Source organism: Pinus tabuliformis, chromosome 9 (assembly GCF_031772625.1).
Source record: "Pinus tabuliformis cultivar Carrire ecotype Pingquan chromosome 9, CPIR1, whole genome shotgun sequence".
Lineage (NCBI taxonomy): Eukaryota > Viridiplantae > Streptophyta > Pinopsida > Pinales > Pinaceae > Pinus > Pinus tabuliformis.
Window position 1 is genome coordinate 209,122,895 of NC_142307.1, and position 14,623 is coordinate 209,137,517.

The 14,623-nt window shown below is 37.1% G+C and overlaps 1 protein-coding gene across 1 annotated transcript; it reads right to left on the reverse strand.

The window, feature by feature from the left end:
- Positions 1–1,318: 1,318 nt before the first annotated feature.
- LOC149147887 (lysM domain receptor-like kinase 3) lies at positions 1,319–2,491 on the reverse strand. Its single transcript, XM_089441995.1, has one exon. It carries the CDS (start codon positions 2,489–2,491, stop codon positions 1,319–1,321), a length of 1,173 nt encoding a protein of 390 aa, XP_089298121.1.
- Between the last annotated feature and the right edge of the window lie 12,132 nt (positions 2,492–14,623).

Here is a 14,623-nt window from a genome sequence, read left to right on the forward strand (position 1 = left end):
AACCCATCTAAAAAACATACAAAAATGTCAAACTAGTTTGATATATTTTTTCGATTTAAATTTTCATTTTATAATTTACCTAATATTTTATAACATGGTAATTGAGTTATTTTTTATTATAATTTTTAGTTTTTATTTAAGAATTTAAATGACTTTTCATTACTATTCCATTTTTACAATTTACATAAATTTTATAGTTAAAATTAATCCAAATAATTATAAATTTTAAAAATATTTTGAAAATTTAAATTCCTTCAGATTTTCTAAATATTTCAAAATCTACCATCAACATCAAAATTAAAATCAATTCCAAATTTATGTTTTTTTTTATGCCACGGCCACGATCAGTAAGTTTTTTCAGTGTGGGAGAGATACATCATATATCGCCGAAGCGAGCAGATTTCATCATACAATATTTATTGCCGAAGCAAGCAGAATACATCAACATCGGAACACATACATCATCATCAAATCAAATGCTGCTGCAACAACGCGCAGCTCCAACCGCCCCAACCAACTCATCATGCACTCACGTGTAAGTTTAAGGTTGACGATATTTGTGAAAATTCCGATATATTTAATTGAATCAAAGATCATCACTAAATTTAATTGGATAATCATTAAATTTGATTATCCAAACTTGAAATCTATTTATTCCTTCACTCGATTATCCAATATTAAAATTCAATCTACTGTTACTAATATCATTGAATTTGGTTATCCAAACTTCAAATTTACTTTTTCCTTTAATTGATTATAGAATAATGAAATTTAATTTAAATTCTAACTCCAAGATAACAATCAAATTACCCTATCAAACACATTATAATAGAATAAATCATTTATACACCCTAAAATCACCTGAAATAATTCATTATAATAGAATAAATCATTTATAGACCCTAAAATCACCTGAAATCATATGAAATATTTGATCTTTAATATATGTGATAAGTTTAAAAAAATAGATCAAATCACCATTCAAACACCAGATACAATAGTATTGAGCAGCTATACAAAAAAATTGGCAAGTTATGCAAACTGCCAAAGTTCGCACAAGCCGTTTGATCAATCTGGAGAATGTTTCAGCACTGCTCCCCATTACCATTCAATTTTGTTGTCTCCAAAATTATGGAAACCATGGAGAATGTTTCAGCACTGCTCCCCATTACCATTCAATTTTGTTGTCTCCAAAATTATGGAAACCATGCACTTCCCCAATTCCTATTCAATTTTGCTCTGGCCAAAATTATCCCACGAACAATTTCAAATATTTTAAAAGAAAGGCAGTGTGAACAAAAATCATCTAAAATATGTTCTATCTGGCCTCAAAAGTGCCACTAGCCCACCCTTTGTTTGCCTTCATTTGCTCAGCCCATTGGGCCGACATTATAAACACTTTTGACACCTCCCCTGCAACATATCTCGTATCTGGCCTCTTTCCCGGATCCGGGTCCACGCATGAAGAAGCAATTCTCGCTACCCGCTCTGCGCAATCTACTGGAAAGGAGTCCTTCAGCGCAGGATCGATCCACGATCTCAGCCTCCCTGTAAAGTTATTGTCTGACTGCGAAGAAAGAGTATTGAGAGTCTGAATGAGGTCTATTCTCTTCATACGCCGCCCGCCCTCGTCCGCCTGAACATACCTTATCGGCTCGTGGCCAGAAAGCAGCTCCAGCAACACAACACCCAACGCAAACACATCCGCCTTCTGGGAGACGATGCCACTGGCTATGTATTCTGGCGCCATGTACCCCTGCGTGCCAGTAATTTTCAGGCTGGAACGTTTATGCAAATTTCTGGACTGGACATTCGCGTTCGAATCCCCTTGCGTATCAAAAATGCCGCCGGCGTCGTATTCCCCGGCAAGATAAGAGGCGCCCAGATGGCAGATCCGCGCTCTGTAACCAGGCTCGGTCACGAGGATGCTGCTTGACTTTATGTAATTATGCACGCAATTCATTTTGCTGTCGTGGTGCATGTATTCGAGCCCCTGCGCCACGTCCACGGCGATCTGCATCCGAGAAATCCAGGAGCCCAGAACCGTGTATCCCGATACCTTGCTGCCCCGGAGGCAGTCCCCGAGGTTCGATCCCTGGACGTATTCGTAGACGAGATATAGGATATGTCCCTCGCAGCAGCCTCCCAAGAGGTTGACTATGCTAGCGTGGTGGGCATTGCAAATATCTCTGAGCCCTGACCTGAAATCTCCGATTTTTCTCTTTTGCTTTCTCACAGTTATGGCCACCGTCTTCCCCCTGAGAGCGCACTTCCAGACAGACGAATTCCCCATTCTTCCAACGGAGAATCGCGTTGTGGCGTCTGCGATTTCTTTGTATGTGTAGAGAATGGGGTTTTGAGGGAGGGAGTCCCTGAGACTGGCGAGCGAATTGGCAGTGCTGGTTGAGGCCTGGGAGAAGAGGCTGGAGCCACCGCTCGTGCTGGGGGCCTTCATGTCTGATGGTTTCAAGGGCCTCGGCTCTGCTACCATGTGGAGTTTGAGCTTGCACATGCTTTCTGACTTCCCATAATGCAGAGGCTTTTCAAATCGCCATGAATGATTTGTTGGGCCACATAAACCACAAGCAGCCCGGGTTAACAATCCAACCGTGTATGAACTGAATACTTCAAGTCAAGATATGGCGGCTTCCATGAAGCTTTAGTGGTGGGAAATTATTGGAACTTTTCGATCTCGTGGCATGCACTCATTGCTTCGACGAGATCTGAAGAGTATCCAAAATGGCGAGTCCTATTTCAGACCCCATTGAAACATAAATGCAGTCTGACATCATCCTTTTCTCCGCCAGCGACACGCTGAAATTCCAGTCATTGGTTGGGCCACATTAAAGTACAACATTGAACAAAGCGATGTCGTGTGAGGTTGTAAAATGGACAATGTTGAAAATATATGAAAATTATCTGCATTTTCCAATTTTAAATTATCCATATACGTGTTATGTAAAAAAATAAAATGATGTGATTGTTGATTTATGTAATTAAATAAATATTATAATCGTGAGCAATCCAGAACCAAATCTCTAAGCCAAGACAGAGATTGTGTCCCTTTACCAACATAATGTTTCTTTATCAAATATATCAACAAGGCAACAAGGGTTTGTTTTACATGGTAAGTGATAAGTCTACATGTAAGGGGATACACATTTTCCTTTTAAAATGTTTTTGCAGTATTTATTTCATTATTATTGTAATTTTATCAAATCAAAAATATTTTATTATTATTGTAATTTTATCAAATAAAAAAACAGAGGTAAGTAAAGGAAGGAATAGGTTATTAGAGTTAACTAATAGAAGGAATAGATTATTTAAGTATAATAATAGAAAGACCTTGCATGTTGTGTTTATGTTGATATTTATTATTAATTAAATTTAAATATTTCATCATGTATATGAATTAATACAATTATTTATTATTTACAACATTTTGTTATTATTGAGTTGTAGTTAAGACTTATTTATATTGTTAGGTTTCAATGTTATTGTTATATTATTGATATTTTATTATTAGCAATAAGGCAACACATAGTTTACTATTGATTATAACTTTTAATTTGTAGCTTTAGAAATTATTAAAGTATTTTTTTTTTTTACCATGTCATTGCATTAAAAGTTTTGGTGATTTATTTCAGCTTTTGGCATGTGTCCCATGTCACCATGAAATTTGGTCACCTTAACAATTCACCAATTTTATGAGGATCATGGTTGGCATCTTGTAATAGAATAAAACAAATCAATATTTCAAACCAATTTTTGTTAAATATGGTTGTGTTGAGTTAACATATGAAATCTATATGCTAAAAAAATCAAATAAAAAAATATCCTAATTAAAGAAAATATAATTACTTTTAATTAAAGTTAAATTAGAGAAAGATATATTGTAAATATATATCAATAACATAATGGCCACACAAGCTTAAAGTAAATAAATACATGGAGTTATAAATGATTATATGAAAGGAAATAGTAATAAATTTTAAGAATCAAATGAAGAAAATATCCTAATTAAAGAAAATATAATTAGTTTTAATTAAAGTTAAGTTAGAGAAAAATATATTGTAAATATATATCAATAACATAATGGCTACACAAGCTTAAAGTAAATAAATACATGAAGTTATAAATTATTATATGAAATTGTATAGTAATAAGTTTTAAGAATAGTGAATATTTAATGTAAATAACTAATTACAAATACCAACATAACATAACATCAATAAAGTAAAAAGCCTTGACAATTCATCAATTTTCATGGGGATCATGTTTGCCATCTTGTAATCAATATAAAACAAATCAATAATTCAAACTATTTTTTTATTAATTAATAATTAATTTTTTGTATTGACTAATTGTAAATATAAACATAAAAAGCCTTGACAATTCATCAATTTTCACGGGGATCATGTTTGCCATCTTGTAATCAACCTAAAACAAATCAATAATTCAAACTATTTTTTTATTAATTAATAACTAATTTTTTGTATTGACTAATTGTAAATATAAACATAACATTAATATGGATGTGTTGAGTTAACATATATTTATTCTTTAGAAATCTACATATTAAAGAATCAAATAAAGAAAACATTTTAATCAAAACATATATATTATTTATTTAAATCAAATTAGTTCATATTACTTTGGATTAAAGTTAAATTAGAGAAATATATATATAAACTGATATTTTATAAGTAGCCTAGATCCATTTTAACTTCGGATCTATCAAGCGCCAAGAGGGATCAAATCTATTGAGGTGCAAACCTCTTTCTTGAGTGCAAAACTTGAGGAAATGTTTGCACCTCAAGAGATTTGATCCCTCTCGAAGCTTGATAGATTCGGAGTTAGATGGATATAGGCTAGTTTCAGTTGTGTGTGGCCAAAGAAAATCTAAGGAACAGATGATTGATTTGATCAATAATACGTTAAACCATCTAATATTAAATATAATCATTTTAAATATGCTAAATATGTCTCAGATTAATATGGTCATTTTAATTTTAAATTTTATTAGTTACCTCAGTTTGTTGAAATGATAAATATTGTGAATAACTTTAATGATGAAATAAAAATTTTGAATGTAAAGTGACAATGTAATAGTGTTGAATGATAGAAAATGTGAATAATAAGAATATAGTAAATTACAAATAGTCTTTCATTGTGATTAATCTCAAACTATTTTCTTCTACTATTCTTATTGTCACCCTTGTTAATTTTGTTGTATTTTCATATCGATTATATGAAAAAGATAGGTTAAATCGTAAACCATCTAAATCTTTAGCTGGAGATATTGTAGTAAACATCATACATTGTCTCTCTTTCTCTCCAATATTAATAGGTTGAATTACTATAACACAAAAATCAATGTACATTGTCAATAATTTTTATTCTTACACTAAAATCAATGCACAATATTAATCCAATCACTTTAAAAAATAATGTACCATCATACATCCAGTTACATCAAATCGGAACATCTACACCGAAATCAATGCATCTAATACAAGAAACCAAATAAGATTAGAAAACAACATTTATACTAAAATCAATGCATCTAATGCAAGAAATCAAATACGATTAGAAATCAACATTTACACTCAAATCAATGCATCTAGTGCAAGTAAGAAAATAGGTTTATAAACCAACATCTACACTGAAATCAATACATCTAATGAAAGTAAGAAAATAGGATTATAAATCAACATCTACACTGAAATCAATGCGTCTAGTGCAAGCAATCAAATAGGATTAGAAATCACCATCTACAATGAAATCAATGCATCTAGTGCAATAAATATTCTTCGCTCCCCCCTCCATATATATATATATATCCCTCCATCTCTCCATCTTTGCCTCTCTATCTCAACGCCTAAAACATACATGATCTCTCACTCCATATCTATCAATCTCTTTGTCCCTCCCTCTCTCTCTCTCCATCTCATTCTTCTTCCCTCTCTTCACGTTCCATCTATATCTCTATCTCCCTTTGTCTCTCTATATCACCCCCAACACATACACTCTATTTCTCCAATCTATCTATCTATCCCTCCCTCATCCTCTCCCTCCCTCTCTCTCTCTCTTCCCCTTCTCTCCCTCTCCCCCGCTTCTATCTCTCTTCAGTCTTGTTATCCTCTCTCCGTCTCTCTCCCTCTTTCTTATCACTCTCTCTCTCTCTCCACCTTTCTCTCTCTATTTATTTATTCTTACCTCCCCTCTCCCCCTCCAACACCATCCCTCTCTCTCTCTCTCTCTCTCTCTCTCTCTTCACCCTCCAATTCTATTACTATATCCTTCTCTCTCTCCTCTCTCATTCTCTCCATCTCTCCTTATTTGTATCTTTATCTCACCCTCAAACATACACACTCTCTCTCCATCTCTCCCTTGTCACTCCCTCTCTCTCTCCACTTCTCACTCTCTATTTATTTTTTCTTCCTTCCCTCTCTCCTCTTCTCTCTCAAGTCCGCTCTCTCGTACTTCCTCTCTCTCCCTTTCTATCCTAACTCCCTCTCTCTTCCCCATCTCTCTCTCTCTTTTCCCTCCAATCCCCTCTCTTCCCCCATCACTCTCATCCTCTCTATCAAGTCTTGTCTCTCATTCTTCATCTCTCTCTCTCTCTCTCTCTCTCTCTCTCAGCTATGTTACTATATCCCTCCCTATCTCCTTCTCTCCCCCCCTTCTCTCTATCTCTCTTTATTTGTCTCTCTATCTCACCCTTAAACATTCTTTCTCTCTCTCCATCTCTCCCTTGTCACTCCCTCTCTCTCCACTTCTCGCTCTCTATGACTTTATTCTTCCCTCCCTCTCTCCTCCTCTCTTGCAATTCCTATCTCTCATCCTTTCTCTCCTACCTTCCTCTCTCTTCCTCCTTCTCTCTCTCTCTCCGCCCTCCAATCCTCTCACTATCTCCCTCCCTCTCTCCTTCTCTCTCTCCCTCTCCATCTTTGGGTCTCCCTCTCCCTCTCTTACTCTTCTCTACATCTCTCACTAATCTCCTTGTCTCTCTCTTCATTCCTCCTCTCCCCTATCCTTAAGTTTATCTCGATCTCTCCCTTGTCACTCCCCCTATCTCTCCACCTCTATCACTCTATGTATTTTTTCTTCCCTCCCATATATATCTAGAGTTAATATATATCATGATATATTAATATATATTATAATATAACAAATTTAATATTGTATTAATCCAAAATTATTAAATTTATTAATATTAATATTATAGTATATTAATATGAATGTTATATTTAATAATAATAATAATAATATTTTAATATTAATATTAGGGTTAATAATATTTTTTTTTGTATAGTATTAATAATAATTTGGCCCATGGTATTTGGCCCATAGGCGTCACCTAAATAAAACCTATTTTTTGAGTGTTAGTAAATATAAAGAGGTTTATGGAGTAAATATAAAAAATGGTTTTATTTATTTATGGTAAATCTATTTTGTTTATATTTTTATTTATTTATCATATCTCTTTTATTTACCATGGTATTTGGCCCATAGGCTTGGTATATAATTAGATGTTGATTTCTAAAGGAGGTTTTATTTATTTACGATACCTCTAGTTTATTTTTATTTTTATTTATTTACGATATAAAATTTTATTTATTTATTTACCATTTCTCTAGTTTATTTATATTTTTATTTATTTTCCATACATATTTATATTTTAAATTTATATTGTGTTTATACATAGTAATAATTAGATTGATTTTTAATTAGGGTTGACATTAGTTTTAAAATGTTAAATGTTAAACATTACATTTACATTTACATGTTCTACCCCCATACTGGGATGTTTACATTTACATTTCCGTTTACGTTTCTTTTATGTGAGATCTACCCTCATACTGGGATGTTTAGATTTACATTTACATTTACCATTACGTTTTTATGTGATGTTTACATTTAATTTACGTTTACATTTTCATGTAAGATCTACCCCATACTGGGCGCAATCAAAGTAATTTCACTAGTATATCATAATAATAATCTTATAAAGAGTCACTTATGGGTCAAGTTGATTTAATTCTTTGTGAATCAACTATACAAAATAATTAAGATAAGGTCATAAAGATTAAATTCATATAAATCCATATATAAAATTGAATTATTTTTTTTAACCGCTTAATTTAAGCTAATGATTAAGAAATGTATTTTTCTATATTTGTTTTCTAAATTTGCGTGGCAAATATATATATATATATATATATATATATATATATATATATATATATATATATATATATATTCTATTTTTTTTCTTTTTTCAATATGTAAACTTAATTATTTTTTATAATTAAATTATTTTCCAATTACTTAAATTTTATTATTATTCTTTTATTTACCTCTAAATATTTATTAAAACATCATTTATTATTTAATCTACAATTAATAAATTAAATTAATCATATTTTTCTTTCACATTTTAAATTAATCATACTTCCTCTTAAAGTGTCGCGCGTACAACCACATTAGATCTCAGTTTCATAATCTTTGTTGCAATACTGACCTTTCTAGCCTTTTACGATGTCAAAATTTGATCCAGATTTAAATAGGAATGCAACAAATTACAGAGATAAACCATAAGCACAGAGATGTAGCAGAAATAATACTTCATTTCATTAATGTAAAATACTGAAATATGCTTACAAACAGGAATGGAAATAAACCAGCTTGGGCGATGGTAGCGTATCCCTGAGAAGAGATGTGGTGGCTACATGCCTCTGAACTGCCTTACAATGAGGCTCAAGGGCCTTTTTATTATTGAACAATAAGAGCAAATCCTAAACAACCAAAACCCTAACCAGAGGAGATGTAACACCAAGAGTTTATGGGCCCCATTGGGGTGAGTTGGACAACCAACTTCCCGGGGTCGTGACTTGGTCATATTATCTCCGCTTGACGTGCATGATAGCCCATTGGAAAGATCTCTCCGAGGACTACGAGGAAAAGACAATTTTAAACAAAAAATCGCTGGCGATAGATTTCCAAAAAAACGTCGTTTAAAGACTCAAAATGGCTCCAGAAGTTTAGGACCCGAAAAACTACTAAAAATAGTAAACTATGCTACAATTAAGGAAACTGAAAAACTGAAAGAAGCAATGTTGGGGGTCCAAGTGGAATTTACGGGTGGCCACCAATATCCACCTGGATCATTCCTCCCTCCTTAGAAAGAAATAGTCCCCATTGCATTGAGTTCCTCCATGAGATGTGGGAACTTTTGCTGAACTTGGTCCCTGGTGAGCCACTTGCCCTGGTGAAGGAGTTGGCTTGCTTTGACAACTCGATACAGTTGGATATTCTGCTGGTGAGTGTGCTTGATCTATGTGTCCATGATCCTATCAATTGCAACTTGTTCCATGCAATCTAGATTTAACTCTGTGGGTGTGAGCTGTTTTGCAATGTCGGATGTGTTTAGTAATGGTGGAAAGTATGGCCGAAGGCGGTCCACATTGAACACTGGGTGCAGGCCAAGGAATGGGGGAATTCTAAGCTCAAATGCATTGTCTCCCACAGCCTTGGTAATGGTGTAAGGACCATATTGGAGTGGTTTGAGTTTCCGATAGGCTCCGGTAGGGCATTCCTTTTGCAAATGCAACCAGACTTTGTCACCCACCTAAAACTTGTGTGGCACCGATGTTGATCATGTCGCTGCTTGTACTTGGCATTTGATTTCTCCAAAATGTCATGGACCTGTTGGAAAATATGTTGGATTTGCTCAATGAAGTTGTTTTCCTTATCTATTTTGGACTGGATATGAGCCAAATCTCTGTGAGTAGATGCAAATGGTATTGCCACATCAATGGGACATAGTGGTTGGAATCCTAAGCCCACCTGAAAAGGGTTGTGGCCAATCGAGCTATGGAGAGCCCGGTTGTAGCTGTGCTGAACATAGGGGAGGATCTCATCCCATGTGCTGGATGCTTTGAGTTGTACATGAGCAGAATGTGTATGATCATCCTGTTGACAACCTTTGTCTGGCCATCAGTTTGAGGATGGAAGGCTGTGGACTTAGTGAGTTTGGTGTCCAGCATCGACCAGAGACTGGACCAAAATTTACTAAGGAACCTACTGTCCTGATCTGAGATGATAGACTGTGGGATCCCAAAGTGTACCCACACTCGTTCAAAGAAGAGTTTAGCAGTGACTTCTGTTGTGATATTCTTCTTGCAAGCCACCATAATGGCCATCTTCAAGAACCTGTCGATGACCACTAAAACACAGTCATTTCCATGCTTAGTGGAAGGAAGGCCTGACATGTAATCCATGGAGATGGATTCCCAAGGTCGACTAGGGGTAGGCAACGGGGTATAAAGGCCTTGCTTCTTGATGATCGGTTTGGCAATGGCACAGGCAGTGCATGATCTGATGTACTTCCCGACATCCTGTCGAAGATTTGGCCAATATAAATACTTCTGCAGTGCTGCCACTGTTTTCTTGACCCCGAAATGCCCAACAGCTTGACTATAGTGTGCTTCCCAAATCATCTTGGCATGCTCGCTTGAAGGAGCACAAAGGTGACCTAGGTGGCATAACAGGGCATCCTGGAGGTGAAAATATAGAACATACCGACCCTCCAAGAGTGTCTGGTATGTGTGGCCGAATTCTAAGTCGCTTTTGTAGAGAAGTGGCCAATCAAAAGTCTCGTGCCCACAAGAGTTCAGCATGGTGGTTAACACCATGATCGGTGGTCGATTGAGGAAATCTGCAGCATTATTGGTGCTGCCCTTCTTATACTTGATATTCAAATGGAATTGTTGCTAGTATGTGGACCACTTCTGATGGCGATCATTCTGCAATTTCCCTTGCGTCTGTATGAACTACAGGGGTCGGTGGTCTGTGTGGATGACCGTTTACTTCCCCAAAATGTAATGCTTCCATTGTCGGCAGGCCTGCACAATGGAATACATCTCTATGTCATAAGTGGGATACTTCCGAACTGTCTCTAAAAGTGTCTCACTATGATCTGCCACTGGATGCCCATATTGAGTAAGGACTGCCCTAATAGCATAGTCAGAGGCATCTGTCTCGACCTCAAATGGTTGTTGCAAGTCTTGTAATGCAAGCACTAGTGCCGAGCAGAGGCGATATTTCAACTCTGTGAATGCCTTCTGTTGAGATTCAGACCAAAAGAAATTTTCTTTCGCTCCTCCCTTGGTGACTTGACTCAAGGGCCAATTGATATGAGAAAATCCCAACACGAACCTGCAGTAGAAGTTGGCAAGACCTAGAAAGCTGCGAAGCTCTGTCAGAGTGGTTAGATATGGCCAATCCTAAATGACTTGGATCTTGGCTGGATCCACATGCACCCCCTGTTCATCAATAATGTATCCCAGATACTAAACCTGGGTCATGCCAAAAGTGCATTTCTCCAAATTGACACATAACTTGTGTTGCTGCAGTGTTTGGAGAACCTGTCGAATGTGGTGGAGGTGATCTTCCCAACTCTGGCTGAAGATCAGGATGTCATCCAAGTATACCACTACAAATGAGTTGGTGAATGGCCATAATATGTCATCCATTAACCTCATGAAGATTGTAGGAGCATTCGTCAATCTGAAAGGCATAACCAACCATTCGAAAAGGCCCTCCTTGGCTTTGAAGGTAGTCTTCCACACATCGGAGGGTTCGATTGATACCTGTTGATATCCTGACTTCAAATCGATCTTGTTGAAATATTTTGCCTGCTTCAGTTGGTCCAGGAGGTTATCAATCTATGGGATCAGGTACCTATTACAGACAGTGATCTTGTTTAGGCTCGATAGTCAATATAGAGTCTCCAAGTCCCATCCTTCTTCTGTACCAACATGAGCAGGCTCCCACAGGGTGATGAACTCAGACGGATGTGACCTTTTTACAACAGCTCCTGAATATTCCTCTTGATTTCATCATTCTCCAGAATGGAGTGCCGATAGATTGGTCCATTGGGAAGTGGTGCACCTGGGGTTAGATCCATGGAGTGCTTAACCTGCAGTGCAGAGGAACCCCTGCGGGGGAGGTGAATATGTCCTCGTACTCCTCCACGACCTTGTTCATCTTTAGTTGTCATGTGCAGGGGCCCTGTCTGGAGCTTGCGACCACTGTGTTCTTCTTTCCTTGAGGGTGTATCATCAGGAAAACAAATTTCCTGGTTTCGGAAATGAGCTTACTGCATTGTTTTGCAGTAACCAAAGAGATGGTGTAGCCGGTGCTACCTCTGGTATCATGTACAACTTATTGCACAGGGCCTTGATTCATACACAACATGTCGCTTCCACAAGTATGGTTGTCCTAATAATACACCACAAACTTCAAGGGCTTCATGTTATATGGAAGGCGACACTGATGGCTCACGCGAAGATCCTATCCTTGGTGAAGCCACCCGATGGTGTACGGTTGTGGATGTGCTGTGGTTGGTAAGCCCGGCCGTTTCACGACCTCTGTTGAAATGAGGTTCTTTTGGCTCCCGCTGTCGACAATGAATTGTAGTGGGGAGCCCTTTACCCACATCTGGGAGTGGAAGAGATGCTCCTCCTCCTCTGAATCTTCGAGTTCCTCCTTCTGGATCTTCATGGTGGAAATGGTGGCGTTGAGCTCCACATCAATAATATGCTTCCCTTTATCATTCCCCTTGTCCGGTTCTGACTCAGAGTCGGAACATGCATCTGATTCTGAAAACCTTTAGCTCAGCCACCAGTGATTGCTTGGCCCAACACTCACTTGTGTTGTGAGTGGAGCTCTTATGGAACTCACACCACTTTCCCGTGTCCTTTTTCGGCTTCGTGACACTGTTCTTTTCTTACAGCTTTGGCAGATTGTCTTGGGTCGCCCTGCCTTGGCTTTGTCCTTTGTCTATGGTTTGGGGGCACCTTTCCCTTGCTTTGGATTCGTAGATCCAAAGTCTCGCTTCTTTTGTTTGACTTTTTCTTGACCTTAACGACATAACAGTATGTCGTGCCAAGTGAGGAGATGTTCAGGAATTCTATTTCTTCCTGGATGTACTTGTGCAAGCAACCACAGTATTTGAGTACCAAATTTTGCTCTGTATCCTTCATACCCAACTTTGTGCGAAGGGTCTTGGTCCCTTCCTTGCCGCAGCATAGTCCACTTTAATTATTGATCCTCATAGCTTCCAACTGGGTAGTACTGCTCCTTGATGGCATCCCGAAATGAATTCCAAGTGGGTGCGGCTGAAAATAGTGAGCCTGTACTTTCATACTTCTACTTGCAGTAGGTTTCCCACCAATCCTTGACGTGGGCGACTGCTTTGAGAAGAGCAAAAATCATCTTTTCCCGACTAGAAAAATCATGAACAAAAAAATAACCCTCTAGAAGATTTAACCATTTATCGATGGCATTTGCATCTATCTGACCCTCGAATATGGGGATTCCAAAAGTACCTTAAATGGTGTGGCATTTCTAGAGTAGCTGTTGGAAGCCGATGTGTTGCCCCTGGGTAGTCAGTGAAGGATCTGGGCAAAGTTGTCCATCATTGCATTCCTTTGTTGCTTGAGGGCTTCTATGAGCAAGATTTTGATAGGATCTCCTGCCCCCTCGTCTTTCTTGTCATCCGCCATGGGAGTCTGTTGGGATTTCCGAGGCTGGTCTTGCAAAGGTTCAACCAATTCAAGCCCTAACTCTTTATATCTCGACCTCGTTGGGACATGCAAAGAAAAACAGAGAAAAAAAGCAGACCGCTTTGATATCACTGATTCGGATTTAAACAGGAATGCAACAAATTACAAAGATAACCATAAACACAGAGATGCAGCAGAAATAATACTTCATTTCATTAATGTAAAATACTAAAATATGCTTACAAACAGGAATGGAAATAAACCAGTTAGGGCAATGGTAGCTTATCTGTGAGAAGAGATGTGGCGGCTACATGCCTCTAAACTACCTTACAATGAGGCTCAAGGGCCTTTTTATTATTGAACAATAAGAGCAAACCCTAAACAACCAAAACCCTAATCCGAGGAGATGTAACACCAATAGTTTATGGGCCTCGTTGGGGTGAGTTTGACAGTCAACTTCTCGAGGTTGCGACTTGATCATATTATCTCCGTTTGACGTGCATGATAGCACATTCGAAAGATCTCTCCGAGGACTATGACAGAAAAGATGATTTTAGACAGAAAATCGTTGGCGGTAGATTTCCGGCTCTGGAAGTTTAGAACCCGAAAAACTGCTAAAAATAGTAAATTGTGATACAATTAAGGAAACTGAAAAACTGAAAGAAGCAATGGTGGGGGTCTAAGTGGAATTTGCGGGTGACCACCAATATCCACCTAGATCAAAATTATAGTGAGCTTAGGAGGCTTCTCTCCAAACTTTTTGAACATAGGAATAAAATCTTAAATCAAACTAAATAATTCATTTCTTTAGGTCTGACAAACCAAAATTTGGTCTCAATGGACTTTAACCATCATCATCATTATCATTATATTAAAATTAATTAAATAATCTCACCAAAACGTTACTCCATCCATTAAACCATTACCATTATTATATTATATTACAATGTTTCATAGAGTTTTCAATCATGCCTACTTTGGTTAGGAAATTTTTAGTTCACAACTCTTTCATTTTCCCTAAAAGCCCATGCCCCACATGTTTTCCATGT